Source organism: Nannospalax galili, unplaced genomic scaffold (assembly GCF_000622305.1).
Source record: "Nannospalax galili isolate Female #2095 unplaced genomic scaffold, S.galili_v1.0 scaffold38, whole genome shotgun sequence".
Taxonomy (NCBI): domain Eukaryota; kingdom Metazoa; phylum Chordata; class Mammalia; order Rodentia; family Spalacidae; genus Nannospalax; species Nannospalax galili.
Window position 1 is genome coordinate 2747620 of NW_008342636.1, and position 14550 is coordinate 2762169.

At 43.3% G+C, this 14550-nt stretch overlaps 1 protein-coding gene across 1 annotated transcript in view; it reads right to left on the minus strand.

Moving 5' to 3' along the window:
• The window catches only part of Prdm6 (PR/SET domain 6), a 102319-nt gene that overhangs the window by 16303 nt on the left and 71466 nt on the right, over window positions 1-14550 (minus strand). Inside the window, exons 5-6 of the mRNA XM_008838729.3 lie at window positions 14059-14183; window positions 341-683 (exon numbers count right to left, since the gene is read on the minus strand). Of these exons, the coding sequence (XP_008836951.1) occupies window positions 341-683; window positions 14059-14183 (468 nt within the window). The remainder of the gene's footprint in view (window positions 1-340; window positions 684-14058; window positions 14184-14550) is intronic.

The window sequence follows — 14550 nt, forward strand, 5'->3', positions numbered from 1 at the left end:
AAGTTCATACTCACGGCGCACTGGAGGTGAACTCTGAAATGACTGTGACAGCACGAAGCCAGCTATATTATCTTTGGAAGACAGAGAGGATTCTGATTATCCTGACCTCATTTTTCCACCCATGATATTCATAAATGTTCCTTCTCTTTCGCTCCCTTTCAAACTTGGACAGAGCTGTTGGATAGCGAGTGCAGATGCCTCTAGGCAGCCACCAACCTGTCTGTGCAGCCCTCACAAACAATGGAGGCCAGCTGTGCCTAACACAACTCTCCAACTTCCAGCGTGTAGCACAGGGTTTCCCCAAGGTGTGGGAGGAGGGAAGGCAAGCCCTGGGCCTCACCTGTCGGGGTTCTGCGTGCACACGTGCATCTGCAGGAGGATGCGCTGCGTGAAAGTCTTAAAGCACTGGCCACACTTCCAGAGGTGCCAGTCACTGAACTCCGAGTGGAGCTGGCTGGTGGAGGTCGGGCTTGCCAGGACCCGCTGGTTTTTCACGTTGATTTGGTTAAATCCCGATTCCATGGGCCCAGACTTATCCAGGAGAGAGAAATTCCTGCTGCACGGAGTCTGGGGAAAAACCACGGAGCGCTGCTGGCTGGCCGGAGAGAGCTTGTTGCTTTTGTTGAAGGGCTGCAGGGCATCCTGTCGGCACATGGCTTCCATTACTGTTGATGGGACATTCACTAGGAGAACAGGGAGAGTTTGAGACCACTTTTACTAGCCCTTAAAATAAACACAGTAACACATACTTTAAAACATTTCTATGAATTAACATCTGAAAATTGTGCTTTACTGGACTCCACATAATAGAGAATTTGAGGGGAAAGTCAGGCTTATCACAAATTAACAGTTCACCCAAGGCCTAGTCATTAACCACTACCATATACTCAAGACTGTTCTACATAAGAACACATAAGTCTTTGCTTTCAGTATGAACATGATTATGGCTAGGGGCATACTTGACTCCACCCTCCATTTTCCTTGGAGGCCTTCAGACAGGAGAGGCAGGGAGTTAGCAGGGGGTGTCCAGAAAGGGTACAGTAGGCTGGACTACAAAGGGAATGCCATGCCTCCCACCGGATCTTGCACAGGCCAAGTATTCAAGTAGGGCTGATTGAAGAGCTGAGGGAAGAGGAGGAGGGGTACCTGGAGACAGGAGAAGCCCAGCAGTTTGGTGGACAGTATGGTAGACCAGATGACCCAGAAGGTGCAGGATTCTGGGCACCATGGGGAGGAGGGGAAATAACAAACCAACCTCAGAATGCTTTAAAATTAATTAAAAAGTATTTAAGGCCCAGGTAATTAATAGACACCACCTATTTTGAGTGGCATAAAACCACTCAGAGTTCAGGGAGGGCTTGTGGGACTTGACTGACAGAGGGACAGAGAGCAGATAAAATATTAGCCAAGATGCTTGCAACTGAGGCTTTGAGATGGGGGAAGGCCTAGGCTCAAGTGTTGACTGCCTTTCTTAAGGATAGTGATCTCAGGCGACTTGTTTAACTTCTTGTGTCCTTTTTCCCCTTTAGTAAAATGATAGTGGTAGCAATGATTCTAAAAATAGTAGTCACATGGCTTGGTGGTTGGAATGGCCTAGATTCTAACTCCACTATTTCCTAACATCGTGACTGTGGAGACTAGTGCAATATTCAAACCCAGGATTTAGTACTTGGAAAACATGAGATGGTCCCTATAAGGATGGAAGGAAATAATGCATCAATGGCATTTAGTAAAAAGGTCAACACACAATAGACGAGGAGCTCTGGGAGCCCAGTTTCCACATCTTTCTGCTCCATTTTACTTTTTAAAAAATATTTTATTTATTATTTTTATTTTATGTGTATGCATGCGTGTATGTAAGTATACCCATGTTGTGCAATGTCCACTAAGGTCAGAAGAGGGCATCGGATCCCCTGGAACTGGAGCTAAGACAGTTGTTAGCTGCCATATGGGCGCTGGGATTCAAACCTAGGTTTTCTGCAAGAACAACCAGAGTTCATATGCTGTGTCGTGCAGTGCCCGCAGAGAAAAGAAGAGACTGTCAGATTCCCTGGAACTGGAGTTACAGACAGTTGTTAGCTGCCATGTGGGTGCTGGGATTCGAGCCCGGGTCTTCTGCAAGAACAGTTAGTGTTCTTAACCGCTGAGCCATCTTTCCAGCCCCTCTGTCCCATTTTATGAATGGAGGTATGATAATAAAATAATTCATCACAGGGCTTTGAGGCCAATGGCAGTTACCATTCTTAATGTAGGAAGAGACAGCTTTGGAAGGAGGGAACTGGCCTCTGCTGGGGAGGGAACAAGAGAAGTGAGGGAGAAGCTACAAAATAAACATGGTTTTAAGAGGGAAATCTAAAATACTTTTTTTTTTTTAAAGGCAATGCTTGATAGTCCAGGATGTCCTAGAATTCACTATGTAGTTCAGGGTGGCCTCAAACTCACAATGATCTGCCTGCCTCGGCCTCTTAAAATGCTGGGATTATATGAGCTACGATGTCAGGCTTCTTTTTAAAAAATATTTTATTTAGTATTTTTATTTTTTGTGTATGAATGCATTGTCTGCATGTGTGTAAGCACACCCATGTCATACAATGCCCACAGAGGTCAGAAGAGGGTGTCGGATCTCCTGGAACTGGATTTATTGATGGTTGTTAGTCACCATGTGGGTACTGGGAACCAAATCTGGGTCCTCTGCAAGAGCAGCTAGTAACCTGGGTCCTCTGCAAGAGCAGCTAGTGTGCTTAACCACTGTGCCATCTCTCTAGCCCCCAAGCCTCTTTAAACTTCCTTATGTGTTAGTAATATTTACATTCACTGGTCATTCCACAGGCCAAAAAGTGGTTAGAATCTATATAAAAGACTTAAGAAAATTTGAAAAGTAAGGCCTGGCATGGTGGTGCACAGCTTTAATCCCAGCACCCAGGAGGCAGGAGGCCCACAGATCCTTATGAGTTCCAGGTCAGACCCAGGCTACATAGCAAGTTTCAAACCAGCCAGGGCTACACAGTGTGACCCTGTCCCAAAGAAATCAAACAAATAAATCCTACATTTTTAAAGTAACTACTGTGTCCAAAAAAAATGTAATTATTGGGTCATTTCAGGAGGCAAAGAGATTGAAAGTTATACAGTAGTCAAGAGATCAAAATATTTGAAGAAAATGATGGGCAAAAAGATTGGTGAGGGCAAGTAACAAAATCATGGTCGCTATAGTTGCTACCCACTGGTTCAGAACCACACGGAAGGAAATACAAACTGGGAGCTCTCTCATGCTTCACCACACACCATGGCTGTGGTTCCTTCCCAACAAGAAGACAAAGCATCCTCAACTGTAAAGAGAGAACAGTAGCAGTGTGACTCCAGGCAGCTCTGTGAGTAAGGGGGCGGGTAGATACCATGTGTGGGGACAAAAAGCAGTTGGTGTGCTGCTTAAAGTCCCTTCATCTCAGAGCATTCTGCAGAACCACATGCTCATCAACTCTGACAAAAGGAATAGTCCTATCTACAATAACCAAAACCTAGCCCATCCTGTCTGAGGAAGGCAAGACAAAGGAAAACACTTGCACACCTGGAAAGACCCTAGAACATGTCCTTCACTGCCTACTGAAGATTAGGTTTATAGAGGAAGGTTACTTTTAATTAAATGAATCCCTTAACTAGGGCCTGGATACCTATATTTTTTAAAGTTATAAATGCTTCTAAAGTGAAATCAGGGCTGAGAATTACTGACCTAAACCTACCCTCTCTTTTATTACAAATGGCAAGACCATCAGCCCAAGAAGGTCCAGCAACTTCCTTGGAGTGACACATTTAAGTTAAGGACACATCTAGGCTGCAAGTTTAACCTTCAGAATTCCATTTCATTTTTAAATTTTTATTTATTTTCATTTTATGTATATGAGTGTTATGCCTTAATCTATGTAAGTGCACCCATGTCGTGTCGCGTGCATGATGGACAGAAGAGGGCATCAGATCCCCTGGAACTGGAGTTATGGATGGTTGTTAACCACCATGTGGGTGCTGGGATTTGAACCTGGGTCTTCTGTAGGAGTAGCCAGTGCTTTTAACCACTGAGCCATCTCTCCAGCCCCGTGATTTCATTTTTTGACTTACAGCCATACTCTTGGTCACTACTTGTGTTTCAAAAAGAGAATGGGCATTTTATAGGTAGTACAGTGCATTGTATATATCATATACATCAAACCATACATATTATGTATACATATATTTTATGTAAACCTATATTCATACATATGTATTTTGTGTATATGTCTTTATTTCATATGTAAAATGTACATGGCATTATCTTTGAAGTAACCTCTAAAAGATAAGGAAGAATGGTTTGCCACATTTGGAATTTTTGTTGTTGTTTTTCATGTTTTTTAGACAGGGTCTCCCTGTAGCCCCAGCAGGCCTGGAACTCACTATGTAGATCAGGCTAACATCTATCTCACAGAGATCCACCTGCCTCTGCCTCTCTAGTGCTGGGATTAAAGGCATGCACCACCGTACCCAGCTACGACTGTTTTTAATAAAAATATAAACACCTCTACAATGGAACCTCTACACCTAAGGCTCAGGGAACACAGTGGAACAGGGGCTATAGAGAATACTAATACATCTCTCAACTCTCATCAGTGAAGCTTCCTCATATAACAGAGAGTTATTAACACAGAAAGCCACAGCTGGCTAAAATGTAGAGAATAAGAGACTGCAGAGTACGTGACCCTGTATAGGACTTACATATTAAGAGCCCACCCACCCAGGGCTCAGGGCTCATTTCAGAAGAGGGGGTGGAAAGATCATAAGAGCCAGGGGGGGTGCATGATCACAGGGAAACAGACTTTTCCAGGTTTCTGGGAACTTGCTCCTATGAACATACAGCAATGGTCACATCACAGTATGCATAAGACCCGTGCAAACTCAAACCAGACAAAAATCCAGCATAGAAGTGGGAAAAAGGGAAAGAAGCCCCAACCTTAGCCTAGGAACTATTGGCAGCTGATCACTGTTGGGTCAGGAAAAGTAGGTTTTCTTTAAGGGAGTGATGCTAGGTAGGCTGACCAAGCTCCAGTGAATGAACTCACACCGAGAGACATCTGAAGGCAAAACCTTAATATGTCTTAACATATATGACAGAATGATCCAGTGGGGGGTTGTGGGGGAGTGCAGATAGAGGAGGGTGTCTAGATGCAATTAAGATATATTTTATGAAATATAAAAAAAATCACATATATATACATATATATGAAAAGCAAACCCAGCAGTATTGTAGGACGTCAGGATGTCACTCAGCATTTTCATCAGCAATCTAGAAGGGGCAGCCCAGGGAAACCCGAGTCTCCAGGCAATACTACACTCTGCCAGTCAGGAAATTTCAGAAGGAATGCAGGGTGGTAAGATGGTAGAATGAAGAAGTCAACAGGCAGGAGCTCAGCGAAACCAACCAGAGCTTCCTGTCGGAAAGAGGAACACAATGCCTTTGTGGAGATCATTCAACTAAGGCTCTAAGTGCAGAGACAGAGTCTGACTTCTCATTTGCACTCCTAGAAAGTAATCTAATTAGTGAAATTTTTAAATCCTTAAGGCCACACAAACTTTATATAGAAACAGATTTGTGGGTCAATGCATTCCTATAAGTTTAATAACTGATGTCAAATAAAAATTCAAATTTATATATCTGAAAGTTTATATAATAATCTGGGATATGTGTGTCTGAGTTAATACAGTGTAATATTTAGCCTTTATGCAGTAAGAATGAAGATTATTGGAATAAATGCTTCCATTTTACTAATTTCTTTTCTAGGACACCCTAAAACAAATATAAAATGTCTTCCAGCTTCAGGTAGCAACACTATTCCATATTCTGTTTGAGGCACTGCCCTTTATTGTATTTTTAATAAATTCAATATTACTAAATGAAGCTGATCAAACAATTTACAAAAAAAAGAAAGTAAAGTAGGAGTAAATAATTTCCACAAGAGCAATCATATTTGAAGTCTAAGCTGTTCTGTAGAATGCCTGCATGCTTCCACAGGATCCTAAATGTGTGAACGTTAGTTTCTAGGCAGAACTTTTTAGAAAACAGATTATTCTTTTTGAATGCCTGCCTCATTGGTTCTACCAGCAAAAAAGTAATAACTAAACAGAAGACATTGTTAGACAGGGGATAGGCGATAAATCAGAAATATTATTCCATCACAACTCAAGACAGGCAATTCAGACAAAGCCCAAAGACAACTAGGTACCATGACTCTGAAGCAATGCTGAGTTAGTAAGCCTCAGTCTATGAAGAAAAAGATTAGGGGAAGGAGATACAGTCTCAAAGCCCAGAAGGATGGAGTCAATGAAAAACACGAACTCATCAAATCTGAACAGCGAACACACTAGGAAGCAAATTCAGGATGCACAAAATCAAGTCCTACTTCACCCACATCTGCACAGCATTTACTGAGCATCTGTCTACTGGATCCTGACATGGACTCATCACTGAGGTTGTAGGAAGACAAGAAAGCTCACAGTCCCCGCCCCCATAACACTTTGACAGATATTAAGGTGATATTTTTACAGATATTTACTTAGTTTCATCAATTCTTAAGTTACATTATAAGTCATTATAATTGTAAGATTTGCCATCCGTTAGCAAGATATCTGCCAATTTCAGAGCGGTCAAATATAAAAATATGTGAATTTCAGAATTGATGAACAGTTGCTTTAAGTGTAAGAAAGAAGGAAAGTCAGGAAACTGGGTATCCAAGGCCTGAAGGGCACACAGGTATCAGAGAGGTGCAGAGGAGGGAAAGGCAGCCCAACAAGCTGGCACAGCAGCAGCTCCCACATCCAGCCTGTGGCATGTGATAGAGACAGAACTCAACACTAAAGGAACTGAAAGAGGGCCAGGCACACCCAGAGAGGGGACAGAAAGTGGGCTGCACCTGAGGCCGAAGAGGAAGGCAGCTAGTACCAGCAACTTTGGGAGCTGGAAGGGAATGGAAACATGACGGGTGATAGGCTGGTTAGCACATCCAAGGCCGGGGCTCTGTAGACCACTGAATACAGCTTACCAAGGCTTAAGATCTTTGGGTTTTGGGATTCTAATATTTGGGTTTGTGTTTGGCTTGAGAAGTTTTTCTTTTTTTGAGGATGGCTCTCATTACAAGGTCCTGACAGGTCTGGAACTTGTGATCACCCTGCCTCTGCCTCCTGAGTGCTGAGATTACAGATATGGGCCACCACTCCCACCTGGATTCTAATTTTAAAACACGAGGCTTGGAGATATAGCTCAGTTGCCAGAGTACTTGCCTAGCATGAACAAATCCCTGAGTCCAATCTTCAGCACCCCATAAAACCAGGTATGGTGACACATGCCTATAATCCCAACACTTGGGAGGATCAGAAATTCCAGGTCTTCCTCAGCTAGTTTGGGACAAAAATAGAGCTACATGAGAGCCATCAGAAAATTAATTAATCACTATGTGAGCCACACAAATGTTTCTGGAGACTAATTGTGGCCCAAAGGCTGTGATATTAAAGAACTGATTATCTAACGTGAGAGTCACTGAAAGTCAAAAGAAAGAGGGGTGGTTAACTAGAGTGTGAGGAGGCAAGATGTATGCTTTTCAATGAACCATCATTCCACGTTGATCACTGAGAAGTGAGGAGCAGAAGATGTATATGTATGCTGCTACTCTTTGTGCATAAAGGGGATAGGTGTACACTTATAATCCCAATATTTCAAGAAGCTGAGGCAAGAAATTCAAGAGTTCAAGGCCAACATGGGCCTTTTTTTAAAGGTGGGGGAGCAGAGAGAGGGTTCGGGGTGACAAATGAGAACTAGAGAAAGAAAAGGAGACACAAAAATTATCTCTGGAAGAATAGCTGAGAACTTGTCAACACTCCTGGTTACTTCTTGGTGGGCTGGAGGCTTGGATGCCTTAGTATTTTCTGGACTGATCTGGAAACCAAACTACCTGTTGATAAAATGTATAAATAAGCTGAAACAGTAAAATAAGCAAGTCAATACAAGCAACAACACTCTGACTGCTATGACACCAACATGTCAAAGGCAGGGGACATGGAGGAGGCTGCAGTGTGGTCCAGCCCAGAGCAGACTGTGTGACACTGCTCAGGGTAGTGGCAGCAAAAAACAAGGAGAATGCATTAGGAACCCATAGTCAACAGGGCCTGGTGACAGAGGGTAAGCAAGGGTGAAGGGTCAAGGTTTCTAGAAAGAGGGATTGGTGACTCAAAGTAAGATTTTTTAAACTGGAGGAGAAACAGTTTGTGGCTTTTAGCTAGAAAACGTTGAGGGTGAGTTGCTTGTGAAGGATGGAAGTGACGATATTGAGGAGATGATTGGATGTCTGTGACTCAGTACTGAAGTCTAGACTGAAAGGACAAACCAGAGAGTCCCTGAGAAACAGACACTGGAAGTGAGATTTGGAGTTCTGTGGGGAGAGGCCTACTGGGGAGTCCTTGGAGGACCAGTATTTGTTGAGGAATGCGGTAAGTAGGACAGCGCCAGAGGAGCATTTATTAGCTCTGGGACAGACTGCTGTCTTCAGAGTTGTCCTGCTTTGAGGAAACATAGCCAGGCCTTTATACCCCCACACTGGTCAGTCATTGGACATGGGCTACAGTATACAGGATGGGTATGGTCAAGGGTGAAGTAGTTCTCTAATACTGATGATCCAGGAATTGGAGGAATGAGCATTGTAATCCCGTAGCCAGGCAGGGGTGGAGCAGCACAGGACAACTCCCTCAGTACCCGAGGGGGAAAATCAGTGTTTTCCTCTCCTCCTTTGTCATTCTCAGGCAACACCTTTCCAGTGGATTGTTGGCTTCTGCTGGACATAGAGAGGCATCCCTGTGGAGGCTATTTCTCCTTTGCTTTCTCTAGAAATCTACAGATTTCTCAATTTCTAGACTAATGTGTGTGTGTGTGTGTGTGAGTCTGTCTGTCTGTCTGTGTGTCTGTCTGTGCATGTAAAGACTAGAGAACTAGAAGACCTAGGGTGACATTTCTCAGACACTATCCTTTTTTTAATTTTTGGGTCACTGGCCTGGAGCCTGCTGGTTCAGCTAGACCAGCTGGCCAGCAAGTCCCAGGGATCTACCTGCCCTTGCCTCTCCAGAGGTGACAAGCATGCAGCACCATGCCCAGCTTTTCATGGGGGTTCTAGTGAGTGAACTCAGGTCCCTGTGTTTGCAAAGCAAGCACTTTACTTACTGAGCCACCTCCCCATCCCTAAGCCAATTTTTATATTATACTCTTGGTCCAGAGTTTCTGTAACTGTCAGGTAGTATCTAATCAGGGCCCATATCATTCTATAGCTATGACTAGATTTTAGAGTAGCCCAAGATGGCCAGTTCTTCTTGGCTTGAGGTTGACATTCTTCTAGTGTCCATTCAGGAACAAGATAGTAACCTTCCTATATGTGGACTTGCAGGAGGAACCCAATCCCAGCTTCTCTCTGCGTGTTCATACTCAGCCTAACAGCTGAGCTCGGGGTCCCTGCTATAGCTCTCACCAGGCACCTTCAGTGAGTTTTATCCTGCAGTTGTCTACTAATGTGTCTTCTCCTAGAAGGTTGGGGCCTGAGTTTTCACAGAGCATCGCAACACTTACTTTCAGGCCTTGCACATACACACATGCTCTTGTTGGACTGAACTGTGTCATGGTCTCCTAAAGGTCACATGGATAAAGAAAGAATTGAGCAGGGTGCTCTTTAGACTGGGTCCGGCTTCCTACTGTTGGTGGGGACAAGGAGAGGTGTGCAGAGGTGGCCCTTTTTATGTGCTGTTCTTTAAATGTCAAAAGAAACAGGCAGGCGTCCTCAAGGCAGAGTCGAACCCTGCCAGTGCAGCTCCTGCGAGACCATCAAGTCTCACATTCTGCCACCTCAGCTTCATATGCCAAGGCAGAACGAGCAGCGGGAAGGCTTGTTTAACATTTATTCCCAGGGTTTTTTTTTTAATTTCCTCTGAAATGAATATGAACGCACTCTGGTCTTTACACTCTGCAGGAGCTAATCCCCCACTGGAAGCTTTGGGGAACCTCATTCCTTCTTGCGGATGCGATCTGTCGACACAAGTGTTCCTTCAGGCTCTTTTGAAAGGCCCACAGTGAATGGAGGGGCTCTCTCTTTAGAGTTCTATTACATTTTAACCATGATTTTTTAAAAAGAAAATAACATAGGAATTGCTTCCAGAACCCAAATGCCTGTGTGGAGTACTGTCTTCCCTTTGAGGCGGGCAGCTTTCACTGGCCTGTCCAGGTGGTGAGCGTGCTCAGCGGCCCCACTGCTACATGCTGCTGACAGAGGGGGGCACTTACTGAGCCCTGGGCCCCTCCGCACACGCTCAATAGGGAATGTGTACTCTGCCTGTTGAAAGGCTATAGGAAGAAAATGATACTTTTATAAATGAAAGTGCTTAATAAGTATTATTCACTAAGTAAAATCACATTTTCCTTGAATATCTTGGTCCAGTATCAATTTCATCAACAATGAAAATCTGTCTGACATAATATTTAATTTCTTCTCGTAATTGTGATAGAAACTGTCATATTTATACAGCATGTTCATACTATTAAAATACCTTATTTACAGTATGTATAGGGTGGGCACATCTGCCAGGGACAACTTTTGGGAGTCAGTTCTCTCCTTCCATCATGTGGGTCCCTGGGATTGAACTTGGGCTTTATGGCAAACGCTTTTACTGGCTGAGCCATCTCCCCAGCCTAATCGGTGTACATTCAATTGTGTGCCTTGTACACAGCACTATAAGGAATCTCTGAACAACATTTGATGTGGGAAGTCTTTGATCTCAAGCTTTGTCTTGAAACCTAATTCATTTTGTGACTAGCAAAGTGGGGCAAAAATTATCTGAGAATTGCTAATCCATAGAGATGATTTAAATTACTCAGGGTTGAGGAAGTCTAGCTGATAAATTCTCTGATCATGCCCTTTCACACATGTGCACTTTTAAATCACACTGAATATTTTCTCAGTACAGAATAAGGAATTCTGATCACAAAGCATTCCCAGGCCTCTTGGTGATCATATGGAATGGCAATCTATTTCAGAATTATTATTTATTCTGTATTTCTCCCCTCACTATCTGAAGCACCCTGCTGGTTTCTTGGGTGGCCAATCACATAACAGATGTATGACTTTGAGACCAGAAATAAAATTCCTATACTACCCTTAGAGGAAAGGAACATTGTCACCATTGCATCTTTTAGACGATGACTTAATTCCTTTTAAACGTCCCTATTCCCTTACTGAGAGCTCTGAACAGAGCCCTAAAGAGGCAGCTCACCTTTTGCACTGAAGTCACAATATTGCACACTGTTATAGCTCTGTGAATTTTTGTTCAAGGATGTCAGAAGGTAAATGGCTTAACATATGCCCTGGTAGAGTTTGACATTCTAATCAGCAACCTCAAAAATGTTTCATGCAGGTGGAACTATAGCAGAAGGCACTGGAAAACAAACCATATGTTGTTCCAGAAAGCACATTTTCAATGGCACTCTGGCGCTGAATCTGATATACTCAGACATTCATTGTCAGGTGACTGTGACTCTCAACCACGCAACAGCAATGTGTGTTCATAGGACTTCCATTCCAGAGACCCATGTCAAGTAAGAGGCAATCCCTAAGTAGTCATCCCACACTTTCCATTTCTGTGTCTAAACTCAGTAAATGATCCCACCAGCCTTCTAGCTCCTTGGATAAAAGCCTTGGCATCACCCTTGATTCCCTTTCTCTCACATAGCATCTAATGTGTCAGAAGATGCTGTTGACTTTACTTTCAGAATACGTTCAGAATGCCACAATTTCTTACCACCTCTACCACTTCCATATTGGTCCAAATTACCATCTTCTCACCTCCAGCTCCTACAAGAGCTTCTGAGATCCAGCTCACCTCTCATTGTCTAGTTTGCACTCAAAAGATAGCATAATCCTATAGAAAGTTCAGTCAGACCATCTCACTACAGCTCAAAACTCCATGCCAGTCCCATAAGTAGGCTCACAGAGCCAAATCCAGGACTTCACAGGGATCTGCAGGGCCTAAGCAGATCCCTGCCTTGCATCCAGCCATACCTGAGTTATATACTGCCCTGTCATTCACTCCACGACAGCCGGGCCAACTCTGGGTGCTCTTCCATGTGCAGGGAACATTCTCATCATGTCTTCTGCTCTTACTCCAACTGCCTGCAGAGCTCTTCTCTAGAGTAACATGTGACCTGTTCCTTCACCTCCTCAGGTCTTTGGTCAAAGGCTACCTTGCTGGTGGGGGCTACTCCGTATCACTTTTTCTGCTCTATTAGCTCCACAACACATCACCATCTGACCAACATTTAATTACACATTTTCATGGCCCCCTCCCTCACTTAGAATATAAGCTCCAGGAGGTCAGGAACTCTTGACTGTTGTGTTCCTTTTGCATTTGCAGCACCTAGTGAAAACACTGGCCTACAGTAGGTGTTTATTAATAAATAGGAATGAATGGATGTTGGAACTATGAGCTCTGTACTTCAGAATTCTAGACTGTGTGCTTGGTGTGATAAACACCTGGACATGTCTCAACACACACAGTGTCTACAGCAGGTTGTATGCAAGGAGGAAGAGAGGAGATTCACAGGATTTCTAGAATCCTTGTGGGTTAAATTGCACACTTTAGGAGCTGAGTTTACGTCAGAGTTTCAGCCAACAGAAGAGCTCGCACCAGCAGACCAGCCAGGCTGATGATGCATTTTTATGCGTGACCCTTAGGTCTTACTGTAAGGGAGGTGGACTTGGAGTGATCCTGGAGAAGGGAGAACACCGTGGCCTTGATGCTTGTATGTGCTCTAACGCCCTCACACTCAATGGTGGGACTGCCTCCTGTGAAGACAGACACCCCTCACAGGGTATCACAAGAAGAGCACACTTCCCAAGGGAAACTTGGCAAGTAAGGAGAATGCACAAAGATTTGTGTTTTCATGTGAGCTTAGTTTGAGATTAGGGTGAAACAGAAAAGGAAAGTTGATGGCAGTGTGCTCTTTGAGGATTTTTATAAAGAAATTCAAGACAACATGGAAAAGATCAGCAATTTGGCAGGTAGCACTAAGCATTTTACTGGGTTGAGTGTTTGTGCCTGTGTGGGAGAGGAAGCAGGTGGACAGGAAAAGGAAAAGAGCCCTTTTTCAGAATGAAGCTCTCTATCCATTAACAAATCGATCGGTTGTCTCTGTTTCTTTTTTTGAAGTATATCAAATTATCAGGTCTCACATTAGTCAATTTAGTGACAGGAAAACACAGCACCATCGAAACTTCTGTTCTCACTGATGCACACTAGAACGACCTAAATCTGTTCCAAACATGGAAATTTCCTTAGGATATTTTCCCAAGTATTGCAAAACCAAAAATGTAAAGTTCAAATGAAAGTTGCTGAAGTTCACATTTATCTAAATATATTATTATTTTAAGGATAAAGGTTGGCAGGCTAATAAAAATAGAAAAAATTGTGTAGTTCTAGACACGGTTTTCAACAACAAATCAGAAAGACAAATTCCAGTCATATGTGCTGTTCTTGCTCTGATTATACTAATGACTACTTAGGAGGAAATGCACTCAACTGACAGCAGGGTTGACAGTCCTGATTAAGAAACATTGGTTCTTTGTTACTTTATTTTTGTGTAGAATGAGGTTCTAACAAGGCTGTGCATCCCTTCAGAGCAAAAGTTGTGTCTGATGCCCCCTAAGGTGCCCAGCATAGAACCAGACACATAGTGAGTGCTCAGCGGATACAAGCTAACATCACATTCTTTGTCAGCAATTCTTCAAAACTCTGACAAAGGCTTTGAAATTGTGCACAGGTTAAAAACCTGGCCAGTGAAAGGTTAAGAGGCCCACAAAACGCAGCACACAGGGGAAAGGGTGGCAGAACAGACGTATACATGTTTGCATTATGAATCACAGTGACCACATTTCAGAAATCAGAAAGCACTCTAAAAGAGTTATCTTTGAAATAGGTACTTTGAGATGTGAATTCAGAGCTAAAATAAATTCTTACAGTTTTCATCCTGGGCAATGCATTGTAAGGGGATCCCAAAGAAAGACGTATAGCTGTCATTGTACCACACCAGAAGCTCGGTGCCCCTGGGAATATCTATACAGGCTCGGTAGAATATATTCGACCTATTCAAAACAAAAGAAAACCCAACTTAGTAAGACGTAGTGCTCATATGCCCCACCACATTTTTATTGCCCCCCCCTGCAAACATTCTGCCCAGCACCACCTAAACAGTTTGTAATAAATCTACACCCACCTTATTATCCCCAGCCATCAAGTAGAGCCTGTAACCCAGTATGATAAACAACATGCAGTTTATTTCCACAGTGTCCCTCCAGAGAGGGTCCAGAAGAGACAGATATCTGGCCCAAGAGACAGCAGGAAAGAAGTTCATTTTTAAAAAATCCACCTCACATTAATGAGAACATTCTCTCTCTTGGCAAACTGCAAAGGCAGTAGTGCCCAACCTCATATATAAATTAATACTATCGA